The sequence below is a fragment of the Seriola aureovittata genome, chromosome 13 (assembly GCF_021018895.1).
Source record: "Seriola aureovittata isolate HTS-2021-v1 ecotype China chromosome 13, ASM2101889v1, whole genome shotgun sequence".
In the NCBI taxonomy this organism is placed as follows: domain Eukaryota; kingdom Metazoa; phylum Chordata; class Actinopteri; order Carangiformes; family Carangidae; genus Seriola; species Seriola aureovittata.
This window is the reverse complement of record NC_079376.1, coordinates 5,539,143-5,561,727: the sequence shown is the minus strand read 5'-3', so window position 1 is coordinate 5,561,727 and position 22,585 is coordinate 5,539,143. Positions and strand designations below refer to the sequence as shown.

At 40.6% G+C, this 22,585-nt stretch overlaps 1 protein-coding gene across 2 annotated transcripts in view; it reads left to right on the top strand.

The window, feature by feature from the left end:
* Positions 1 to 14,182, top strand: part of syt16 (synaptotagmin XVI) — a 33,597-nt gene extending 19,415 nt beyond the window's left edge. For both annotated transcript variants that reach the window (XM_056394331.1, XM_056394330.1), the window contains exons 3-7: positions 349 to 579; positions 2,871 to 3,109; positions 7,134 to 7,595; positions 7,698 to 7,887; positions 8,126 to 14,182. In XM_056394331.1, coding sequence (XP_056250306.1) covers positions 349 to 579; positions 2,871 to 3,109; positions 7,134 to 7,595; positions 7,698 to 7,887; positions 8,126 to 8,439 — 1,436 coding nt within the window. In that variant the 3' untranslated portion in view covers positions 8,440 to 14,182. The remainder of the gene's footprint in view (positions 1 to 348; positions 580 to 2,870; positions 3,110 to 7,133; positions 7,596 to 7,697; positions 7,888 to 8,125) is intronic.
* The last annotated feature ends 8,403 nt before the right edge of the window (positions 14,183 to 22,585 follow it).

The following is a 22,585-nucleotide window of genomic DNA, read 5'->3' as shown; positions in this document are numbered from 1 at the left end:
CTTTAAAATGTATTCTGTTAGATTCAGCCCCAATAACTATTATTTCGATCGTCTTAATTTAATTTGGAAGCTGTCATTTCCTTCAGGCGTTTTGTTTAAACAATTTAAACTGTTGCAGTGCTGGAGCACTAGAGAAAAATAGAGTTGTGTCGTCTGCGTAGTGATGAACAAATGTTTTTAATCTGTAATTGAGGCCAAAAGTACTTGAGTCAGCCTGTTAAAAACTCACTCAAGTGTTTCCTTCCTCCTGGATTTCCTCTCCTCTCTTTCCTTTTACTCCTGATCTCCCAACTCCCAGCTTTTCCTGTTTGTCAACCCCTGTGTTTCCCTGTGTTTATCTCCCCCCAGTGAACAGCTACGGCGACGATGACGATGATGGCATCAGCTCCTCCGACAGCGAGGACGAGATCCTGAAGCAGTTCGAGATCTCTGTATCACGTTCACAGAGCTTTCGCACTGCAGTGGCGAGCGGAGGTGAACCGCAGTCCCAGCAGACTCAGCTGCCATTGGGTCGCCGCCACAAGTTCACCCGACTGTCAGACCAGGAGGAGGGCAGCACCGAGCCATCAGACTGTGAAGGTGTGGTGTTGAACCAAAATGTTTATTTAACACACTACAGTACAACTGGGTGATATGATGACATATACCCAAAGGCAATCCAAGACTCTGGGGGCCCGAGTTGAAGAAGCCCATTGATGCCCTTCTCCAAAGAAGCCCCCATCATAAAACACTTTATTTTACTTATGCTACATGAGAGGGATTAGGTAGAGCTGTAGGTTTCACCATTTTACTGCTTTCAAACTAGAGACTCGAAATTCCATCAAACAGAAAACCAGCAAGATCCTGCTCTAATCCATCCCAGTGTCAATGAGCCAAAAAGCTCCAAATAGCATCTTTACTGCAGATTAGAGGCTGTAAAGAGCTCAGGGAGGCTCAGCATGACTGGAGTGCTGTGGCTGGGTGAGTGTGGACAGGCAGCAGCATTAATTAGGACACATGTTTGTACACCAGTTGTGTGTTTTTAAGAACAACCCAAAGAGGAGGAGTAAGTTATGGAATTTATGTAGTTCAGTATGAAATGCACTTTGCCAAAAGTTTAAGTAAAGTGGTCCCTAAAATTTTATTATCAGCTGAGCTTGAATCATGTGACACTTTCACTATTAGTGATTTTCCCACCAAACAAATCAAACCAAAGTCCCACACACTTTTACATGTACTGTATAAATGTTGATAAATAAAAAGAGTAGCAGATTAGCACAAACCTTTACAGAAACCTCAAGTCGAACCAATATAAAGTTACACAGGAGGAATAGCAAGATGAAAACTTTGGTGTCCTCTATAGGCTGTTGGTTAACTCACTTACAGGCTGCAACACTGACCATATACAGTATTATAGCCATATCAATTTAAAAGGTGATTGTATGTCAATGTTGTGTTCACGGCTTCTGGCTGCTATTAAATTAACAATTAACCGGGGCGCCTTGGTGGTTCACCTAGTAGAAAGAAAATATAGCTTTTAACCTTTTGTTTTGTTGTGTATGATCGTATCCAACATACGTCCTCATGAGGAGGAGGCCATACACGACCCAGTGACACACGGTCCAGCTATATACTAGGTTTAAACATAGTCTTGTTAAATGCGCATCTGGCTGTTGGTGGGTGGTGACATTGTTTGGTCTGGGTCACTCTGTCTCAACTGGTATTTATTTATTGTCTTTAACCAATATGTGATCAGTGCAGTGACATAACCCACAAATGTACAAGGTAACACAGACACACACACACACACACACACACGCACGGGCTGGTGACTCACCTCAGCTTGTTGCTATGGTGAACCCTCTATGCAGCCATTGATGTAACAGTCAGAACCACCTTAATGACAGTGAATTGGAGATAATTGCTATTGATTGGTCTGAGGTACGGCCTGTTCTCCGAGTCTTTCTGTCTCAGGAAAAGGCCACGGTTTGACAGATTACACAATATCTCCTCTGTTAACACACAGCAGCGCTAAACAAGGTTTAGGAAGCTTCTTTTCGATTCCCTGAGACTAAATTAGATAATTTACCAAAGGAGACGTTGAGATGGTAAGAGTGATGTATTTATCATCTTTACTGTCTCTGTAAGTGACCTGTTGGTTTGAAGCAAAGCCACAATTAGTTTTGTTCTGTCAGTTATTTTTACATCCAGTCTTGAGGCTTGCTCAGACATTGGGAAATTTCTGCCGTTGTTTGCATGAATGTGCCTCTGAATTGTCGCACTGGACTGCACAGGCATTAGCTTCAGATAGCTAGCAACATTCTCACTGACTACGGGTACTTGCACCTTTATGAAGTATTTTATAAGATGCAATAAATACAAATGTTTGATCTTGCACAGACAAGCCTTCGCCTTATTTCCCCTCCACCTAGCGCAAACTTGCTTCTGTTGACACGTTACACGTTGTGTGCAATTTTGTACATTTGAACACACCATTACTCTAAAACCAGAAATCAACCGAAATTTTGTAATTACCTACCGTTCATTACATGTAATTAATTTAATTAACTGTAAGTTATCAGGCCGTTAAAGTGAAACACACCAGCCATGTTGCGTAGCATTGACGCTTACAATGAGGCTCATAGCGCACACCAAATGCACCGCACATGCAGAGGAGGTACCGTATTGGCCTGAATATAGGACCATCCTCATTATAAGAGGATCAGGCTTCCTCACAAACTGCATGTAACGTCCACCAAGACAGCAGAGCGGACAAGAAGTGGAGATTACTTCCTTGCTCACAGACTCACTGTCCTTACACACACAGATTTAAGACCAGCCGCCAGGAGGCCTAATGCTGACTTTCCTACACTGTTGCCTTCCTCCTGCAGAAACGGAGGCTCAGAGCCGGCAGGGTTTCCAGGACCCGCTCTCTGCGGCACTAGAGGAACGCGAGAGGGCGTCCGCTCTCTCTCTGGACAAACCCACCGGGGTCGAGGCGTCGGGCACCATGGACAGTCCCGCCCCCAGTATGAACCGGCAGGCCGCGGACGGCAGCGAGGACACAGAGAAGGCCGTGGATCGCGACAGAAATGACGCCACAGACAGCTCCTCCACCTGGAGCCCTGAGGTACTGCAGCCTGACATTTAGAATCATTAAAGCTTTTAGGCAAATATGTCATATATCTGCTGTTTCTGACTTCTTCAAGATGTCACCTTGGTCTGTAGGAAACTGCATGACTATTTTCTTGCAGAAAATGATCAAATGAAAACTAAACTAAACTATAGCTGTGAAATAAATGTGGTGGAGCAGAAGTAAAAAGTAGCATGAATGAGAAATATTCAAGTAAAGAACGAGTACATCAAAAATTTTACTAAACTATAGTACTGGAGTATATTTGCTTATATCAGTTTAATCAGTAGGAAGCTGATTGAAAACACATCCACACATCAGCCCACACTGAGACTTCACAAACTTACTGACAAATCCTGAGAAAACAACATTTCACATTTTCTGGTCATAAAAATGACAAAAAACCCCAGAAATAAATAAATAAAGTAAGGCAGGGATTACTTAACGGGGTCAGCGAGCTGACCGCAGCCCTGCTGTTACCCATCACGCTTGGCGGAGGTATCATCATCATTCAGCTGTGAGAGGATTGTCACTCCGCCATGTTATCCTCTCAGGTTCATTTGGCAGAAACAAACCAAACATGGCCCTCAAGGTTTTGTATAAATAGTTGATATTTCCTTCACTCTCCACCACGCTGCTTTGGCTAACAAACAGAAGTTCATGAATAATAATGACTGTGTGTGTGTGTGTGTGTGTGTGTGTGTGTGTGTTTGTGTTTGTGTTTGTGTTTGTGTTTGTGTATCTCGGCGTGTGTGTGTGTGTTCTTGGCGTGTGTTTGTGCACGTAGGAGAGCAGGAATGTAGAATGTAACAACCTCTCAGTCACCAAATCACACTTTGAAATTGGGAGCAATCTGTACAGTAAACACCTCCCACCCACACACACACACACACACATCAATATAGACACAGTGTGATACTGACATCTAGAAAACGCTTCATAAATAACAAATGAGGTTGGATCAGAGAAGCTAGAGAAAACCTGGGAGAGCCATGTTGTAGCAGTTTATTTATACAGTTATATAACAACACTGCTACAGCTACAGCTAGTACTACTGCTGCTATTAATACTGCTATCTCTACTCTGATAACTGCAAGTACTGCTACTGTAAATAGACTTACCCATACAGATATTATTAATCAAATAGACCCTTTCCACTGCATGGTACCAGCTTGACTCAACTTGCCTCTTCTGGTTTTCCATCTGGTAAAAGTTGTGAATAAAAGTAGTTTTCTGCCGAGGTTCAGGAGACATTGTTGTCCGTGATGGGACGTTCTGGACATGATCAGCCAAGACGCCAAACAACAAGTGTTTCTCTGTTGGGTTTCACTTTGATACCCTCCATCGTTTATGTGTGTGTCACGTTGAAGATGACGTCAGGATAGCTTTGTGCGTTGCTATAGTAATGATGCCGCATTGAGGGAGTGCAGTGGAAAAAGAAGTACCCGGTACCGAAAGTGAGTGGCTGTGGTTGTAGCTCTACTCTGCAACTCACAACACTTCTACTGATAAGGTGTGTCGGTGGGTTGGTTGGTTGGTTGGTCGGTCGGTCGTTCAGTGGGTGGGTGGGTTGGTTGGTCGATTGGTCGGTTGGTCGGTTGGTCGATTGGTCGGTTGGTCGATTGGTCGGTTGGTTGGTTGGTTGGTCGGTCAACTGATGTATTCAGTGGCATCTTTAGTTGGTGGGGTGACAGTAGCTACTTTGGACAGATGGCGTTTGACGGGATATTTCACATTTTCCACAGTTTTCTCCTCATCTCCTGTCGTCCTGACGATCATCTCTACTAAAAGCAAGAAAAAAGCCACTCCAATGAACTACCTTCAGAAAACCAAAACTCAGATTCAGGATTCTTTGACAGATTTCTTTTTAAATTGCGGCAAATGTATCCTCAACAGCAACAGAAACGAGTAAAAGCTTTGGTGTGATAATTTCGCCTGCTATCCGCATTTTATTTATATATACAGCTTGAAAAAACTTGTAGCACTGAGAAGAAGACGTAGTAAACATTCACAGCCTCTGCTCGTTGACAGGTGAGCGTCTGCCTTTGTGTTTTTCTCGTCTTCATGCGTGGACCTCCTGACCCGCACGTTCAATAGACTCCAGCAGCAGCAGCAGCTCTGTGATTATCTTATCTCCTCTCCGGTTGCCATGTCAACGCCGACACTCAGCCCCGCTCTGTCAACACTCGACACAATCGATGTTGTGTTTGCTGACTGTACGGGAGGCTGAGATTGGCTGCAGAGGGGAGGAAGAGGAGGAGGAGGAGGAGCAGATGCTTTATGACCGGATTTCTGCTCAGTTTCCCCCACTGACCATTTTAAAAGAGTCTTTACACAAGACGCATGCATCATGATTGAAAAGTAGAAAATCCCCATAAATTAAAAGCTGACAATCAGATCCACATTTAAACTTTTATATATAGGAAAAATATAAAGGTAGTCTATTATTGACATGTTTATCTTATTAATAATATAAATGCGAAATGTATTTCTTTGGAACAAATTCATAAAGTGGGTCAAAAATAAAAGGCAATGTCAAGAAATACATGAATAAAGCCTAAAACAAACAAGAAAAGAAGAAGTCCCACATTTCGTAAGCATCCATTCGTTATTACCAAACAGAACCAATGAGTGTACAAACAAGTATAAAATGGTAATATGCGTAAGTTATGTAAGTATGTTTCATATAAAATCCACTTTTACCTTTCCACCTTGGTGTACTCTAAGGGAGTATGTCTGGTAAATGATCTCTGTGGAGTCATCATCATCATCATCTTCATCAACATCATCATCAGGGGAGCCTCAGGTTTTAGCCAGTTACAGATTACAGCAGAATTACGGCTTTTATCTCCGGTTTATCTCCTGTGAGCTCTTGTGTACGGCGGATATGGGACATTGAATCTAAATTAAAAGGGATTGAGGTTCTGAATACCTCTTCTGAAGTGTGGTGCGTACTCTTCCAATAAGTTATCAAATCAGGGTCAGACCAGTTATATATAGTGATGATTTGCATTATTCATCAGGCGTTGGCCTCCAGCCATCACAAGTAGTTGTTCTGTGTCGCTTCTGCAGACGAGTCATGAAGAGTTGGACGAAACTCTTTTCAACAAAATTCTACCCCAATAGGGGAACTTGTATTTTTACCTTATCCCACTCCTTCAGAGGGAGAAACATAACTCTCCCTGTAATGTAAAGTCCGTCTTCTTGCTGCTGCTTATAAGCTTCTTGTTCTAAAATAATACAGTATATTGCAGCTGTACAGTCACAGGACACAGCTTGTGCAGCGTCTAATGAATAAATCAAACTCAAACTGTCCCCAGTGGAAATTACACCTTTAGAAGATCTCCTGAATAACCTTTCAGTTCCTGCAGAAGAGGGTGAATCTGCTCATTCATCTGATAAGATTATCTTCAAACTGGCTTTGCTTCGTAAACACGTGGGCTGAAAGGAATCAATGTCCAAATGATTCTTTGTTTGTCCTCCTTCTCTTGCCTCTCCGTTCGTTTCTGAGCTGATTGCGTGTTTGGTCATAGACCACAGCGGCGAGCCCAGTAAGAGGAGAGAAAAGCTCATGGTTAGAAAACGAACCGTGTGAACTTCACTCTCACTGTTTTTGAGGACTTCTTTGAATTCATTCTCACCTGTACCACAGCTTTTTATTTCTTCATTTAGTATTTTTGTCCATTGATCACCCAGTGGACCACAGAATGTTTTAATGTTGGTGCAGTAGGTGGAAAAGGGTCTTTACATTCTGTGTATTTGTCTTCATGTAAATTCATTACTTTAGAGTATTATGACATTACATTAGTTCTTCCATTACTGCTCTTTTAAACTGCAGCTGCATCTTAATTCATAACCCACGTAGCTGCCATAGGTAATACAGCACAACCCCTTACAACAGAAGTGCTTTGAATTTTTATCGTTTTATTTGGTACACCTGAACCACAGTTTGTTTTTGAAATAAATAAACTTGACTTTTAAAATTGTTTTATTTTTTCTCTCTCTCTCTTGTCCTTCTCAGCAAGAGCAGCCTCCCCACGACGAGGTTTCATCTCAGCCAGTCACCTCCTCCCCTCGACCCCCCATCTCCAAATGTGGAGACCTGGTCCTCTCTCTGGAGTACCGTCCCGATACGGAGAAGCTGATGGTCTCTGTGGTCGCGGCCCGGGACATCCCCGACAAGGCCCGCAGCGGGATGGACTCCTGGCAGGTGCACATGGTCCTGCTTCCCTCCAAAAAGCAACGGCACAAGACGTCGGTACAGAAAGGCTCGCTGCCGCACTTCAACGAGAAGTTCCGCTTCTCGCGCCTGGAGCCTTCAGACCTGCAGATGTCGGCCATCAGGTTCAGGCTGTACGCACTCGGAGGCAGGATGTCCCGTGAGCGGATGATGGGGGAGAAGGTGCTGCGTTTAGGAGGGATGGACCCGGACGGAGGGACGATGGAGACGACGCTGGTACTGGAGCCTCGCAGTAACCTCAAGGTGACTCTAACATAGGTGTACAGCATTTTTAAGAAACAGTAAGAGGGTGCACTTCTTCTGTTGTTGTGAACTCACTGTGTTTGTGTCTCTGTGTTTCATCAGAGTGTGGACTCCCAGCTGAGTCTTTCTGCGGTGTCTCAGAGCGACAGCGCCTCGTCCACTCAGTCTCTGACCCACGGTGGAGTCCCTGAGCTGCTGGTGGGTCTGTCCTACAACGCCACCACAGGACGCATGTCTGTGGAGCTCATCAAGGGCAGCCACTTCAGAAACCTGGCCATCAACAGACCACCAGGTCTGAAGAGAGAAACACAAACACCATACTCACATACACTCACCGAGCACTTTATTAGGAACACCTGTACACCTGCTTATTCATGCAATGAGTCAGTCAACCAGGAGGATTAGTATGGTGTTTTTAGTGAGTGTTAGATCCAATGACAGATGAAGAAGTAGCAAACTTACATTTGTATGTTTTCTTCCTTCTTCCCTCCACCTCTTCTTCTCTGTCCCCTCATCTTCCTCCCCTCCAGACACGTATGGTCGGCTGACTCTGCTGAACTCGGTCGGTCAGGAGATCTCTCGGTGTAAGACGTCGGTGCGCCGCGGCCAGCCCAACCCCGTCTACAAGGAGACCTTTGTCTTCCAGGTGGCTTTGTTTCAGCTGTCGGACGTCACGCTGTTGGTCTCCATCTACAACCGGCGCAGCATGAAGCGCAAAGAGATGGTGGGCTGGATCGCTCTGGGTCAGAACAGCAGCGGCGAGGAGGAGCAGCTCCACTGGCAGGACATGAAGGAGAGTCGAGGACAGCAGGTCTGCCGCTGGCACGTCCTGCTGGAGGCGTAACGCTGCCTGCCAAACAGGGTTTAGTTTCTTTTTAAGGTTGAAGGGAGTTAATTGTTTAGTCAGAAAGTTTGAAAGTGTTGAGAGAAGAAGAAAAAGATGGCTTTGGTTTTATCTGCGGACTGGAAGATGGATGTGGTTTCAAAGTCAACAGAATCAGCACAACATCCACCATCGTCACATCTGTCCACACACATCTGCCATAGAGAAACCGGCTTGAAATAGCCATCTTTGTCCTCTTGTGTCCAGCTATCGTTGTCTTCACACGATCTGCCATCGCGCCAACAACATCTCGTTTTGACATCTTGTGTGGATGTGTGTGATTTGGACGACTTGCAGTTACGCCCACTTAGAGTTACACTCTTCTCTTGCAGTCTGCAGACAGACCCCTGTCGTTGCTTTGGGTGTTTTGATTTTTCTTTTCCCATGAACACCCACAAAGGCGGTCATTTGTCTGCACTCAAAACAAACACATAATTTGAATGCTTTATCAGCAGTGTTTTTCTGTATTTAGAGTTCAAGGTTGAGAAAAGGACTGGATACAGAAGCCCTAACTGATCTCGTTAAAGAAAATAAAAATAAAAACATTCTTTACATTTTAGACGGTATAAACAGCAAATATTCCCTCCTGTCATTGATAAATGACACAAACGATAACTTGAAATTTTCATCAATTCATTTGCGTCATCCAAAGATTAGTGGATGAGCTAATGGTGAAGTCAGTATTCTTGTTCCCACTGAAGGAAATACTGGAGAAAGAACCATGAGTAGAAGTGGATATGTTTCATGATTCAAGTAGAGGAGGAGGACGGCGTCTCATTCATATTCAACACTCATTCATATTCTCCTGACACTCATGCCACTACAGGCAGGAAGACCAGCAGCTGGAGACTCTTAACCCCTGTGGGATGAGAGAGCGCACCCCCCCCCCCCCCCCCCCCCCCCCCCCCCCACACACACACACACACACACACACCCTAATCATCAACACTGAATTATGTTATTTGGCCGTGGCTCAGTCTCCTTCACGAGTCAAAGCCCATTCCAACACCCATCAACGCTGAGCTGAAAAGAGGCTTTAAATATCTCACTGCAGCTGTTAATAACATGCAATGAATTACCCTGGAAGTGTGTGTTTCACCCCTCCTCACATACACAAACACACACACACACACACACACACACACTCTTCTGTCTGTGGTAATTGGTAGTTACAGCTGTAGAATCGTACAGTGTGAAGATGGTAATGCTCATCCTTTTCCCGTCTGAGCATCATTCAGTCATGAGGCAGCAGCTCAGCCCTGGAGGTGGGGGGTGGGGGTTAGGGGGATTATATCTGTTTGTGTAGACAGATACTGTAGCTCGGAAACCTTCAGGGGGTTCACGCACCGATGGCAGAGATGTGTTGATTTTCTTCAGACAGGTGATAAAAAGAGCCTCTTTAGAAAAGATGAACTGCAGCTCGGTTTGGAAACTGTGATCGGAAGCAGGAAATTACTCAAAAATGCAATTTTCATTAAAGAGATGACAGTCTGTAATTCATTTTGAAAACCCAGGCATAAAAAAATTAGGTGAGGTTAGACGCCCATAATCACATGCTTCATGTGAATTAAAGGGTCAATTCACCCAAATCAAGCAAAATACCCGTCCCACACGCCCCTAGAGGTATCAAGCCATCCAGAGTTGTAGACTTGGTTTTAAGAGTCGTCAGCCTCCACCCCAATACATGGATAGACATGAGTACAACTTTGGTTTTGCTGCTCGAAGCACTAAAAAAATTTGATTATTTAGTATTATTATCATTTGAAAAACTAAAAAAAGATATTTTACATAATCCTAACATGAGTATATCCAGGAATTAGCCATTACAATTTCTTTTTCTTCTTGTTCATCTTCTTCTTCTTGTATAATTTACAAACCTATTTTTGTGCAAGTTGTCTAACTAAATATACTGTATAATCCTATTTATTGGCCAAGGAAAACGGACACTATAAATCCACTACAGGAGACACATGTTGAAGTGGATAAGTAGATATCCAGTTACAGCAAACCTCATGACCTGTTTGATTCACAACAGAAGAACATACATGGTTAAGAACATTTGGTTTTCATTACCAAACCCATCACTTTCATCATCGTCATCAACACACACATTCATTAAACTTCAGATTTCATAAATCAGAAGCAGATGTTTACAGTGTTTACCTAGATAACAATGAACAACATGTACAAGTGCTTGTTAAGAAAACACAAATGCTCCACTCCATCGAAAACACACTCTCTTCTCTAGTGAGAACACGGTTTATTTGTTGTAGTTGTTGTTGTAGGTGATTCAGGGAAGACTGAAAACAACATCTTTCATTCAGAATGAATGATATGTTGAGGGGCACAATTGAATAGACTCACTCTAGATCTGTTAAATGCAGGAAACAAGCTGTAAGTGCTGTATGTCTCATGTTTAAGCTACAGATATGTAATGATGACTGTTTCAGGTATAAACGAAGCATTGGTGAAGAATAGGAGTGCTGCAGCTAGCTTGATGTTTTGTAAAAAGCCAATTGGCGTGTACATTTTTAGGATTTACAGCAAATGCGAATTACATTACTGATTCATATGTTTATTTTTGTACATAAACATTTGTCAAAGAACAAAATAATGTCATTTTGAATCAAGGCTACATGGGAGTCAAAGAGGACAGCAAAAGTGAGCGACAGAGACCTTAGCCGCTACTAGCTTCAGTATTCTAAAGTGAATCGATATTTAGCAACTGTACTTGCTGTTAAAACTTTAGCACCTTGTCATTTTACCCACGATAAAAAAAAAAACAATCATCAAGCTCCAGCTGCTTCGCCTGTCAAGATTTGCACACACAACTGCACATATAGCTGCAATTTATAGTAATAGCAGATGTTAGCTGTAGTAAGCTAGCCAATTAATGCATGCTAAAAGACAAAAGCTAAACAAGCCATGTCCCACGTTAAATGTTGGCATCCTCACCAGTCGATCCATGTAGACAATACTAGAATAAATGAGCAGTATTGTTCTTTGTATTGTTGTTAGCCCTCGAGTTCGGTGAGTATTAGCCTCGTATTCAGTTGTAGTATGACTCTGTTTGGACAGTTAGTACAGTAGCACAGTAGTACACAATATGCTAACGCTTAGCCGTTGAGGTAATGCTGCTGGTTACAATTGTAGATAGTGAGCTAGTTAGCCGGGTATGCCAATGTTAGTGTCTTACGTTAGAGCAGACAAATAGATTGTTTTATTTGAATCTTCACAGTTTTGCAAAATATAACACCATGTTCTAGACTCTTTTGGCTGCCATCTGCAACATTAAAAAGACCAGAGGTTGTCAGATTGAGGTTTTTAAGCTATGACGTGACCATCCCAAACAGTATCTGATATTTAATTTAGGATTGGCAATTATGCGACGTTCACATCGTACTGGTGTTAACTGTTTTTTTTCCCTGAAAGATCCAACATGTCCGACTTAGGACAGCTGGACTCCGCAGTGATGAGACTAACAGCTGCCACCTTCAGTAACTATGGGAATCTTTCCCATCATTAGCTTCTCTCTCACATGCTGTGAACTTAGCATTAGCTTAGCTAGGATGACGATTTCATTAAACTGTCTCTTCGGTTTCGCCCATTGACGTTTAAAATGAACTCAATTATTACCATAGTGAAATAGAAAAAAACAAAAATATGAGCCCCAGACAGAAAATTTTATTTTAATTTTAGCAAAAAAAATTGTGGCAAAACTTTGTATATTACAAAACTTTATTGGTTGTAATTTTCATTGACAAGTTATTTTCTGGTTTTGACCTGCTCTTATTAAAATAAACTTCAATTGGGAAGATAAGTCATGACCCCTCACAAGATTTGATGTCAGCACTCCTATTCCACAGGCTTCAGTTGTGAGTGTGAATAGTGACATGAACTATATTTACTGCACAGACTGATATATTTTATGCATGTCGACTCGTTGTACAGAATCTATAATATCTATTCTATATTTTTTAAGATAGTAAATGTTCAATGTTCTTAAATATTTCCCAGGATTTCTATTGTAGTTACACATCTGCATGCTCCGTTCGAGATCCCAGGTTGTATTACAGATGTGAGACAATCAGATTGTGCTGCAGATGTAATACAGTTGTAATACTCTTGATGAAGTGCCTGTAACATTTTGACATGATACATATCTACCGTGACAAAGAGATGATCCAAATTTGCATGAAACCTTCTCGTTGTTCCCTGTGAATGCAGCTGTAGGACTGCATGCATGGAAGGTTTGTTCAGCCTGTCCATCCAGGGCAGGCGTCCTGATGTCAAGGCCTGGACCAGGGCTCAAGTCCAAGTCAGACCAGATTCAGACATGTTCAAGTCTGCAGCAGGTTTAAAGGGAGTCGAAACATAGTAAAAACCAAGGCCAGAGCAATTGGAAAATCAAATGTAGAAAATAAAGTTCATTTTTTCACACATTATCAAATCTAGGGATCCGGAACAGATAAAAAATAACTAATATAAAGGGACAGTGTTACATAATCACATCAGAATTTTTGCCTCTGAAGCTTGCAGTGTCTGTATAATTGAACAAAAAACAAGTTTATTACATTTATTCCCCACTCTGTCCCTGCAGAAAATTTGTAATGTGTGAATAATACTGCATATTACACAATGTTTAAAGGAACAGTTCATCGATATGTTTACTTGCTTAACTGCTGAGAGTACGATGAGAAGATCAATAACGATCTCATGTTCATTTGTTAAGAATGGAGCTTGAGTCATGAGGCAATTAGCTTAGCTTAGCATAAAGACTGGAAACAAGCAGAAACAGCTAGCCTGGCTCTGTGGACAGTTCAAAAATATACCTACTAACACCTCTAAAGCTCGGTAATAAACTGTATCTCGTTTTTATGACATGTACACAAACAGAAATGTAAAGGCTACAGTTTTTGGTTTTAGATGTAGTTATGTGGTATAATTATTTCTTGATGAACAACAGTTACTTAGAATTTAACAGTGTTAATTAGTGAGATTTGGAAGTGTTTCTAGGTGTATTTTTTAATTTTGGACAGAGTCAGGGAAGCTGTTTCCCCCCTGCTTCCAGTCTTTATGCTAAGCTAGGCTAATCATCTCCTGACCCCAGACATAAGATTGACTCCCAGCAATAAACCAAATAAGTCAATTTGTCAAAATGTCAAAGTACTCTTTTAAACCAAGGGGTTATTTGATCTTAATGTAAAAGTTAGAAAAGACAAAAGTAAAACTCTTCTGATTCTATTACCAAAAACGGCAGAGAACTGAAGCAGACTTGATTTTATATTGTCTGCTTTGTAAATCAAAAAAGTAAAAAAATAAATAAATTAAAAGCTGTGGAAACACAAAGTAAGTTGGAGCTTTTGTTTGTTTTATTTACTTATTTAATTTGTAGAGCTGTTGTGTCCAAGGTCCCAGACAAGCCTTCAAGCTCATCCATGAAGATTTTGATTAATTCTTTTCGATCTTTATTGACATCCAACCTCCCTGTAGGCCTGAAACAAAACAGTGGACATTGAGCCTGTGGCAGTGACACTGTAGAGAGTGTATAAACTACAGTATGGAGGGACTGTAGTCCTGCAGCCCTGGTCTGGGTCGTGCATGCTGAGCCCCCACGGCATCCAGAAAGCACTTTTTGTACCAAGTTTTGTCGTTGCCAATAAAACCCAGAAGATCCCCGCTGTGGGAAGGCCTGTCTGCCATCTGTTTTCTCCGGTCCTCCTCTCCTTTCTAATCTCTGTTCAGATGTCTTAATTCTGAGAATGAGGCCTTTATATCCACACTGAGCAACAATAACAGCAACAACAAAAACACACTTCACCCCCTCGTAATTGGTGGTAGAGATTTCCAGTCTTAAGTCTTTGGCCGAAAACACTGAGGGACTCACACGGAGCAGATTAGAGATTACAGAAAGTATCTTGTTTTTTTTTAGGTGTTTTGAGAGTTTAACCAAATCTGTGGCAGCAGATGCGTTGTTAGATTTAGCCTACAAACATGGATTTGCAGCTTGTTTATGTCGCTGTTTATTAGCTGTAGTCAAGTATTTGAAAATAAATTCTGGGCAGGTTTGGCTTATTCAGCCGGGTCTGCCTAGTGTTTACTGTTCATAATGTCTCGTAAAACCTCTTTAATGTACCTGAGTCTCAATAGTTAATTCAATTCACAAATAATACTTACAAAGATATTTTAAATGGCATTTAATACACAAGAAATTGTATTTTTTTTATCACTTTTAATGGTATTTATAATCTCCTTTATCACTGACCATTCCAGTAATATGCACCTGCTAGGCAGTCATTTTTTAAAACCTAAAATGTTTTATCCTGTTCTCCCCTGAATTTAGGCTATTCATTTTACTTCCTCTGTTCAAAGTCTTTGAAATTAAAGTTATTATAGATTATTATGACCAATCTTATGGTTACAACACCTAAATCCTTACAGGTCTAATATGGGTATGAATCACCCCCTCAATGGAAATAAGTTCATAACTTTTTTTTTTTTTCATTTTTTATCCCTGAAAATTTTTATTATTCTGTAATTTTGTAAATATATCAAACATGTTTTCATTAAGTCAATACAAAGAAAAAAAAAGGTTGAATTTAACATTAGCCTCAAACGTTAGGTTTTTAAAAAGTAACATAATCATCTTGAGTGCAGTACAGTACAATAGTTGGCTTTTTAGAATCATGGATGGATTATTGAATGAGCCCAGGGCCCTGTAATAAGTGGCTGTTAACATTTCTGTTAGAAAGTCAATCAAACAACCACAAAGAGATGCAAAACGACCACAATGACAAACTGAATGACCACAGAGAGATGAAAAATAAGCACAAAAATACATTAAACAAGTACAAAGAGATCTGAAATGATTAGAGAGAGAAGCGAAATGATTACAGAGACGTTGCAAAACGACCAATGAAAAGACGTAAAATTACTCCATAATACTACTCCAATTGAAAAGTTTCAAACCGCCCCTGAGTAGGTTAAAGTAAAAGCTGTGAGAGTTATTTTAACACTGACAGAAAGTTCGGCTCCTAACACATCATGTGACAGGACAGGTAACTTCTCCCACTGCGGCCCTGTGTTGGTACAAAAGACAAGGAACCGTGCAGCGTTGGATGCGGGAGGACGAGTGTTGATGCTGCAGCGTCATTACCACGCCTACTCAGTCTCCTAGCAACAGGAAACATCTGCCTCCGCGAAGACCAATGGGGGCGCGGGGGGAGCTGTGTGTGTTGTCTCCCGTTGCTGTGAACGGGATATTTTAGGAGGCTGGAGAGCAGTGAGCGTCTCACCCCGGAGGAGTCGGATCTGTCTACTTCTCTGTGTGTGTGTGTCTGTCTGTCTGTGTGCGGGAAACCAACCGAGGGAGGCTCTGACTTTAGGCCGAGCGGGAGAGTCGCTGAACCGGTGTGAGGACGGTCGATGTCGCGCCGAGGAGCGAAGGACATCACCGGAGAGGAAGGCTTTGACTGGGATTTACTGAACCGCTGCCGGACTGAATTATTTAAAGGTAAGAAGCTTTAACATTCAACGGGTTTATTGGCTGTATGTAGTGACATATAAAACAAAGGCTCCTTTAGAGTGGACATTAAAGGCAAGTTTTTTTTTAACGATGCTTCTTTCAAGCACAGAGGCAAATGAAATTGATTCACATGGGGTGAAGAAATGTATTCAAACAATTACAGAACCCATAAAAACACAAAGAGAATTAAATTAAATTGAAACTGAAAATGCAAAAGATAATAGATCAAAATATGTCTCTAAGTCTACATAAATATATATACCTATATGTAGCCTGTGAAAACATCTATTATAAGGCATGGAATTTAAAACATAAAAAGATATTTCTAGTGAAAATCATGAGATCCAGATTGGATTATTTAGAATTTTTAGGATAAATTATGAAAGACTTGTGTCTTTATTGGTTGTGAAAATTCCCGTATTTCTTGAAATAAATAGTTAAAACTTCTGTCACAAAGGTCAGAGCAGGTCTGATTTCTTAGTTTCTTTGCTCACAAAAAGTTGATATTTTGCAGATTATATGTAAAAATTAAAAGTCTTTTAAATCAAGATTCTTATAGTTTAGTCACTGGTCAAAATTCAGTTGGTTTTCCTCTAAAAATTTTCTTTATTTGTGGACAGTTCACCTCGGTCTTAATCAACCTAAAGGTGGTTTTAAAGGGGGATTGTGAAGTCATGACCTGCTGTGCAAACAGCTTTTAGTGGAAATATTTGCTGCAAAAGGACACATAGAAAGTGATGCATGCACGCACACACACAGACACAGACACACACACTTCCCACGCATGCAGCCTCTCTCTCTGCTCATCCATCATGGTGCATCCTACAGATGAAATATTCAGGCGGCAGTTGGATGTTAGAAACTGTGTGTGAGTCACTGCAGCAGCTTTAGGGGAGCCAGCGTGAATGTTTCGCAATGATAAAGCTTCCCACTCTGTGTTTATGATTGATTTATGGCATCTTAAATAACAACACCCCCCACATTCAGACACACACACAAACAAACACAAACACCCGCTATACACACAACAACACACATTCAATAACACCACGCTCTCATCTCTCCTCCCTTTGCTCTTTCTTGAATTCAAATGAGCCGCTGAGGACAGGAGATTTATTGTTTGTCTGTTTTTAGCAGCCAACAAATAAACACCACAACTAGCAACATTAAAGGGTCAAATCAGGATGTTATACAGCAAATGAAATAAAATGCAGATTATTAATAACTAAGAAACCTAATTTAGAGCCTGTATCAGATTTAAAAAAATAAAATAAAGTAAAACAGTCACATTTCAATGTTTTTTTCATTATTGTTAGATATGTTTTCCTAATTTCTTTCTTTTTCCTCACATTTCTTTTCATTGTTTTTATGACATTTCATTTAAATTAATTTTTTAATTTTAATTTTTAATATATTTCCTTTTTTTTCTTACTTTTTCCTGCTCACAGAGAGTTGTTTTTTTTTCCTGTTGTGTGTCATATAAGCTCTGATGACAGCTTTACACCAACACATCTAAGCACTTTTGTCAGGCCTTTACTTGTATATAAAAATTGGATTTCAAGTTTTCAATCTTTGAAAATCAAAATAAGAGATAGTAAGTTTCGAAAGTAAAAAGTCACATAGTATCTGATACATATTTATATATCAGCTTTATCCAGGTTGCACAAAGAATGAATAAAAGATGAAATCACTGTACAGCAGTTTTTGTAGTTTCTGCGTTCATGCTCAGATATTTCTCTTCTCTATCCTCTTCCTCTTCCTCCCACTCTTCCTCCTTTCTGGGCCTGTTTCCTCCTGCAGGAGCCTGAGGGCAATGTGGAGGCTCAGATCGGCTCAGACGCACTGATTCAAACTCCAGTCAGAGAGCTGAGTGCCGGCTGTGGACCGTCAGCAGCAGGTAACAACCAGAGCTGCTGTGTGTTATTTACACTGACTTCACAGGTGCTGCAAAGTAACATCATTCAACCAGGAAAGTAGTAATGCACAAATATAAGCATTTTAAAACTTAAACATGTTTCCCAGCCTTCCATCTGTTCAATTTGTAGTCTAATCTCTAATCTGCTTTCTTTCCTCCAGCAGCCCCTTCCCTGTGAGAGAGAACAAACCATTCAACAACGTCGAAAGTTGCTTACTTCAAGAGGAAATATGCGGAGGAGGAGGATTTACACCGAGGCCTACACGGATATTTTCAAAAAGTATGAACCTGTTCCTTTTAATAATTGCACACATTTCTCTGTGGACGTTCAGGGCCAGGCTTCAGTGAGCTTTGATTTGCTGTGCTGTGCCCTGACCTGTCTGAACTGTCTTTCTATCTATCTCCTCTTTGCTTTATTTCTGAGTTACATTTTACACTTGTCCTTCAGCTTCAGTCTCTACATACAAGTCACCACCAAAGCTGTAGCCTTTCAATGCAGATGACGCCTTTATATTCATGACAGAATTCACTTCACAATAAAATCCAGGTGTCAGATTTCAGCTCAGTGTGAACCGATGTTCTGAATGGTATCTCCTGTGGTGATTGATCATATAACAATCATGTATTAGTACATTACAAGACCTGCATTGAAAATGTTACTTAAGTAAAAGTACTGTATGTAAGTATAAGTGTTAAAAGTAAAAGCAATGCAGAAAAACGCCCCTGTGACCATAAGACTATTATTACATACATTTAGCAACAGTTTACTGTTGTAGTTGAGGAGTGGCAAATTTTTGACTATTTTGTGCAACTAATGATTGTTTTCATTATTGATTAATCCCCAGATTATTATCTCATTTAATTAATTGATTGTTTGATTTGTAAAAATTAAGAAAATAGTGAGAAACATGCCTGTCACAGTAACCCAGAGCACAAAGTGACAGCTTCACAGCACTTGTTTCATCAAACCAATTGTCCAAAGCTCAATTGTATTAAAAATAAATAAAAAACGTTAAAAGGAGAAGGTGCAAATCACGTTTGAGCAACTGGAACCATTAATTGGCTTGACAATTATCTGCCAGTAGATTTTCTAACTAATTGTTACATCTATACTGTTGAGTAGTTTAATTTATAACAAAGCATCATATCTTATAAGTTCTTCATATGTTTTGCATGTAAAAATATTAATTTGTAAATTAACTAGTAACTAAAGCTGCCCGATAAATGTGCAATATTTCCCCCTGAAATGTAGTGAAGTAGAAGTACACAGTGGCATGAAAAGGAAATACTCAGGTACCTCAGATATATAGAAGAGTACAACAAATGTATGTAATGCTTGTCCATTCTCGGCTATATCGCAAACAGTGGTTTTCGAGCTTTAAGGCTGTGTGTGTACAACTTGGAGATTGCTTTGACTCAAAAAACTTTCTGTATCTTTTCATGACTCTTTTGAACTGGCTCGTGTTGAGATTAATATCCTTAAAAGATGTGGCTGTCTAATAAAATTCAGAACATCTGGCTCAAGAGTCAGTTAGACCTGAGAAGTGCAAGACATTGTTTTGTGAACTTTCTCTGATTATGTGAATCACAACTGCACACACGACAACATGTTAGTTCTTTTGTGCTGCAGCTTTGAATCTTTTATCTGCTTGTATCAACTTCAAATATAAGTTTATTCCTCTGATATCCTCCTTTTAAATGATCAAATGTCAAGTTTAACACTAATACCCCGCCCTTTGCGTTTGTCATCTGCAGCACCTGATACTGCAGGAGGACCGGAGCTGCATCCTGAAGCTGTCCCTGGAGAAGCTGAGGTTCCTGGAGGACCCTGAGGCCTACCTGCGGCGCTCCGTCCTCATCAACAACCTGCTGAGGAAGATCCACCATGAGGAGGAGGAGCTGGAGGCTGAGGAGGAGGAAGAGGAAGAGGATGAAGTAGAAGAAGAAGAGGAAGAGGAAGAAGAGGAGGAGATTACTGGAGAGGGTGGGCAGCGGAGGCTGATGTACCCGGACAGGAAGAGAGTGAAGGTGCTGGTGACGGACTGCTGCTCTCCTGCGTTTGGCCTGGAGGACCTGCAGCATTACCGGCTGGTGCCCTGTTACCCTTCGGCCGGATGCCTGTACAGCCTTGGTACCTGCCCAGGTTTCACCCCCAACCACCAGGTGCTTCTGTACAACCTGGATGACAATGGTTGACTCTGCAGACCTCACCGACACGCCTCTGTTCACAAAGCTGGGAAATGCAAACACGTACTGTTTGTTCAAAATCACCAGGAGGGAAGCTGCTGCTGCTGCTGCTGCTGCTGCTGCTGCTGCTGCTGTTTTCCCTCGGTTTACTACCGAAAACCTTTGGGGGTCATGTGTCGTAGGCTCTGTTTTGTGCGGCAGCGGGATGTCGCCTCCTCTCGTCACCTTGCTAAGAGACAGCAGCAGCTGTAAGGAGCTGAGAAACCCTGATTCTTCTTCTGCCTCAGGATCAACAGGGTCTCTGGTGTCGATGTCAAACTCTGTCACAGCGTCACTGCCATTTAGTATTCGTGCAAACATGACAGACTCTGAGCAGACGGGATTGTTTTTTGCTGTTGCTGTTGTGTTAATGATTTTTATTGTTACTGTTGCTCATGTGAACAGTGAGCATATTCAGGGATTTACAGACTGCAAGCTACCTTTGATGCACCTTGGCTTGCATGGAGAATATGCGCTGATATGCTTCTGTTATCTTTTTATGCTACTGTGTGATCTATGAAATATTCTGTGTAACATTCCCTGGACTGTGTGAATTGCCATGCTATCTCAAGATCCTCATTCTCTGGAGGTGCATTTACTGCCTGTGGGCAGACTGTTCCTGTCTGTAGTTGACGTCCTGTGTTCGATCAGTATGCTGTTGGTTCTTTTCATTTGGCATCACTTTGCTGCTCTCTGCTGGTGAAAGAATTCATCTTGAAGCCCTTCTTGCGAATGATAAGAAAAAAATGGTTATGCTTTATTTTAATCCCCCATTACGCATTTATAAGCAGTATCAAAATAAGTAATACATGCTTTATAACATTATAATGCAGTTATAAGCAGATATAATTAATGTTTATTAATTTAGTTGTCAATAACTTTAACTCCTCCAGCAGGCAACCATAAATGGCTGCTGTCTAAACATAATAAATGACTAGTAGTGAGATACAGTTTTAATGATATAAAATATTTCCTATAGAAGAGGTTATAACTGGATCAAATACTGTACATTAATAGACTCTTTAAAAATGTCCTTATATCTGCATATAACTGCATTATAATGTATAACTTAGAATAGTAACATATACTTTAAATGCTTAATAGAGGGGGTTAAAGTACAGTGTTGCTGAAAAGGCAAATTAATTTTCTGTGGTGAAATGAGTCATACTTTTGCTTTTTCATGGTTAAAAAAAAGAAAATTAAATCTCTTCTCATCCTCTTCTGCTCTCAGAAGTCACAATGTTTTTTTCTGCTACCAAATACTGTTTTTCTTAGTGAGTTTCAGCTATTTTGTTTTGTGAAAGCTGAATATCAAAGAGCAGAATGTCTTTAAATTGATATTATATTTCATATTTTCCTACTATCAGTCCTGATTAAAACAGCGCAGGGGACCATGTTTTGCTAAATTGTCAAATTGTCAGACGATATTTTATTATTTAATGCAGCACAATGTGTGCTTTATAAAGCTGACCAATCTGCTGTATAACCACGGTGATTAATGATTCATCCTTTTTTAGTGTCTCTTTCTGTATTTTGAGTGTTTGGTCTCTGTCTGGGAGTTTTGCTGAGTTGAAAAATGTGCATCTTGATAACAATCACTACAATTAAAAAAAAAACACAACAACAACAAACTGAAGGCAACTATTAAATAGAAGCTTGATATTTTAAAACAAGAATTTATATTTTGATGAAAATGCATATTCCATATTTAAGATGAACTATTTTGAAAAAGGGCCATTAAACTTTTTTTCAGGTGATTGATTATCAAATAAAATATGTAAGGTGACAATATTGTTTGTGTTTTGATGCATTATTGAGTGGCAGTTACAATCATTCTATCTATCTATCTATCTATCTATCTATCTATCTATCTATCTATCTATCTATCTATCTATCTATCTATCTATCTATCTATCTATCTATCTATCTATCTATCTATCTATCTATCTATCTATCTATCTAATGTTTTGGTTGTTGTGCTACAGACCAAAATAAAAGGCTACAAACCGCCAAGCGCGAACACGTTACGTCATGACGTCTTCAGAACGTCTATACTGCGTGCGCGCTGGAACTATTGTTGCCTTCAAGTGCTCCCGCCAAAGACAAACTTTACATAGTTGACTCCTAATGCACTCATAGCCTTGTCAAGTATTCACATTAAACCACCACCCACCTGGAAACAACATAATATCAATTAGTGACATGTTTGTATTTTTGTGTACATTTCGATGTCTTCTTGCATTTCCGTGTTCAATAGTTTAAGCACATGATCTGAAAACATCTCCTACATGTGTGTTTAAGTAACATTTAATGTCATAAAACAAGACTGACACAGGGTCCCCATACAAGGAAGGACCACAATATGGAGGACGGACGACCCGTTATACCTCAGTGATACAAATTACTAAAAAATTTGCAATAACTCAATTTACATAAACCCA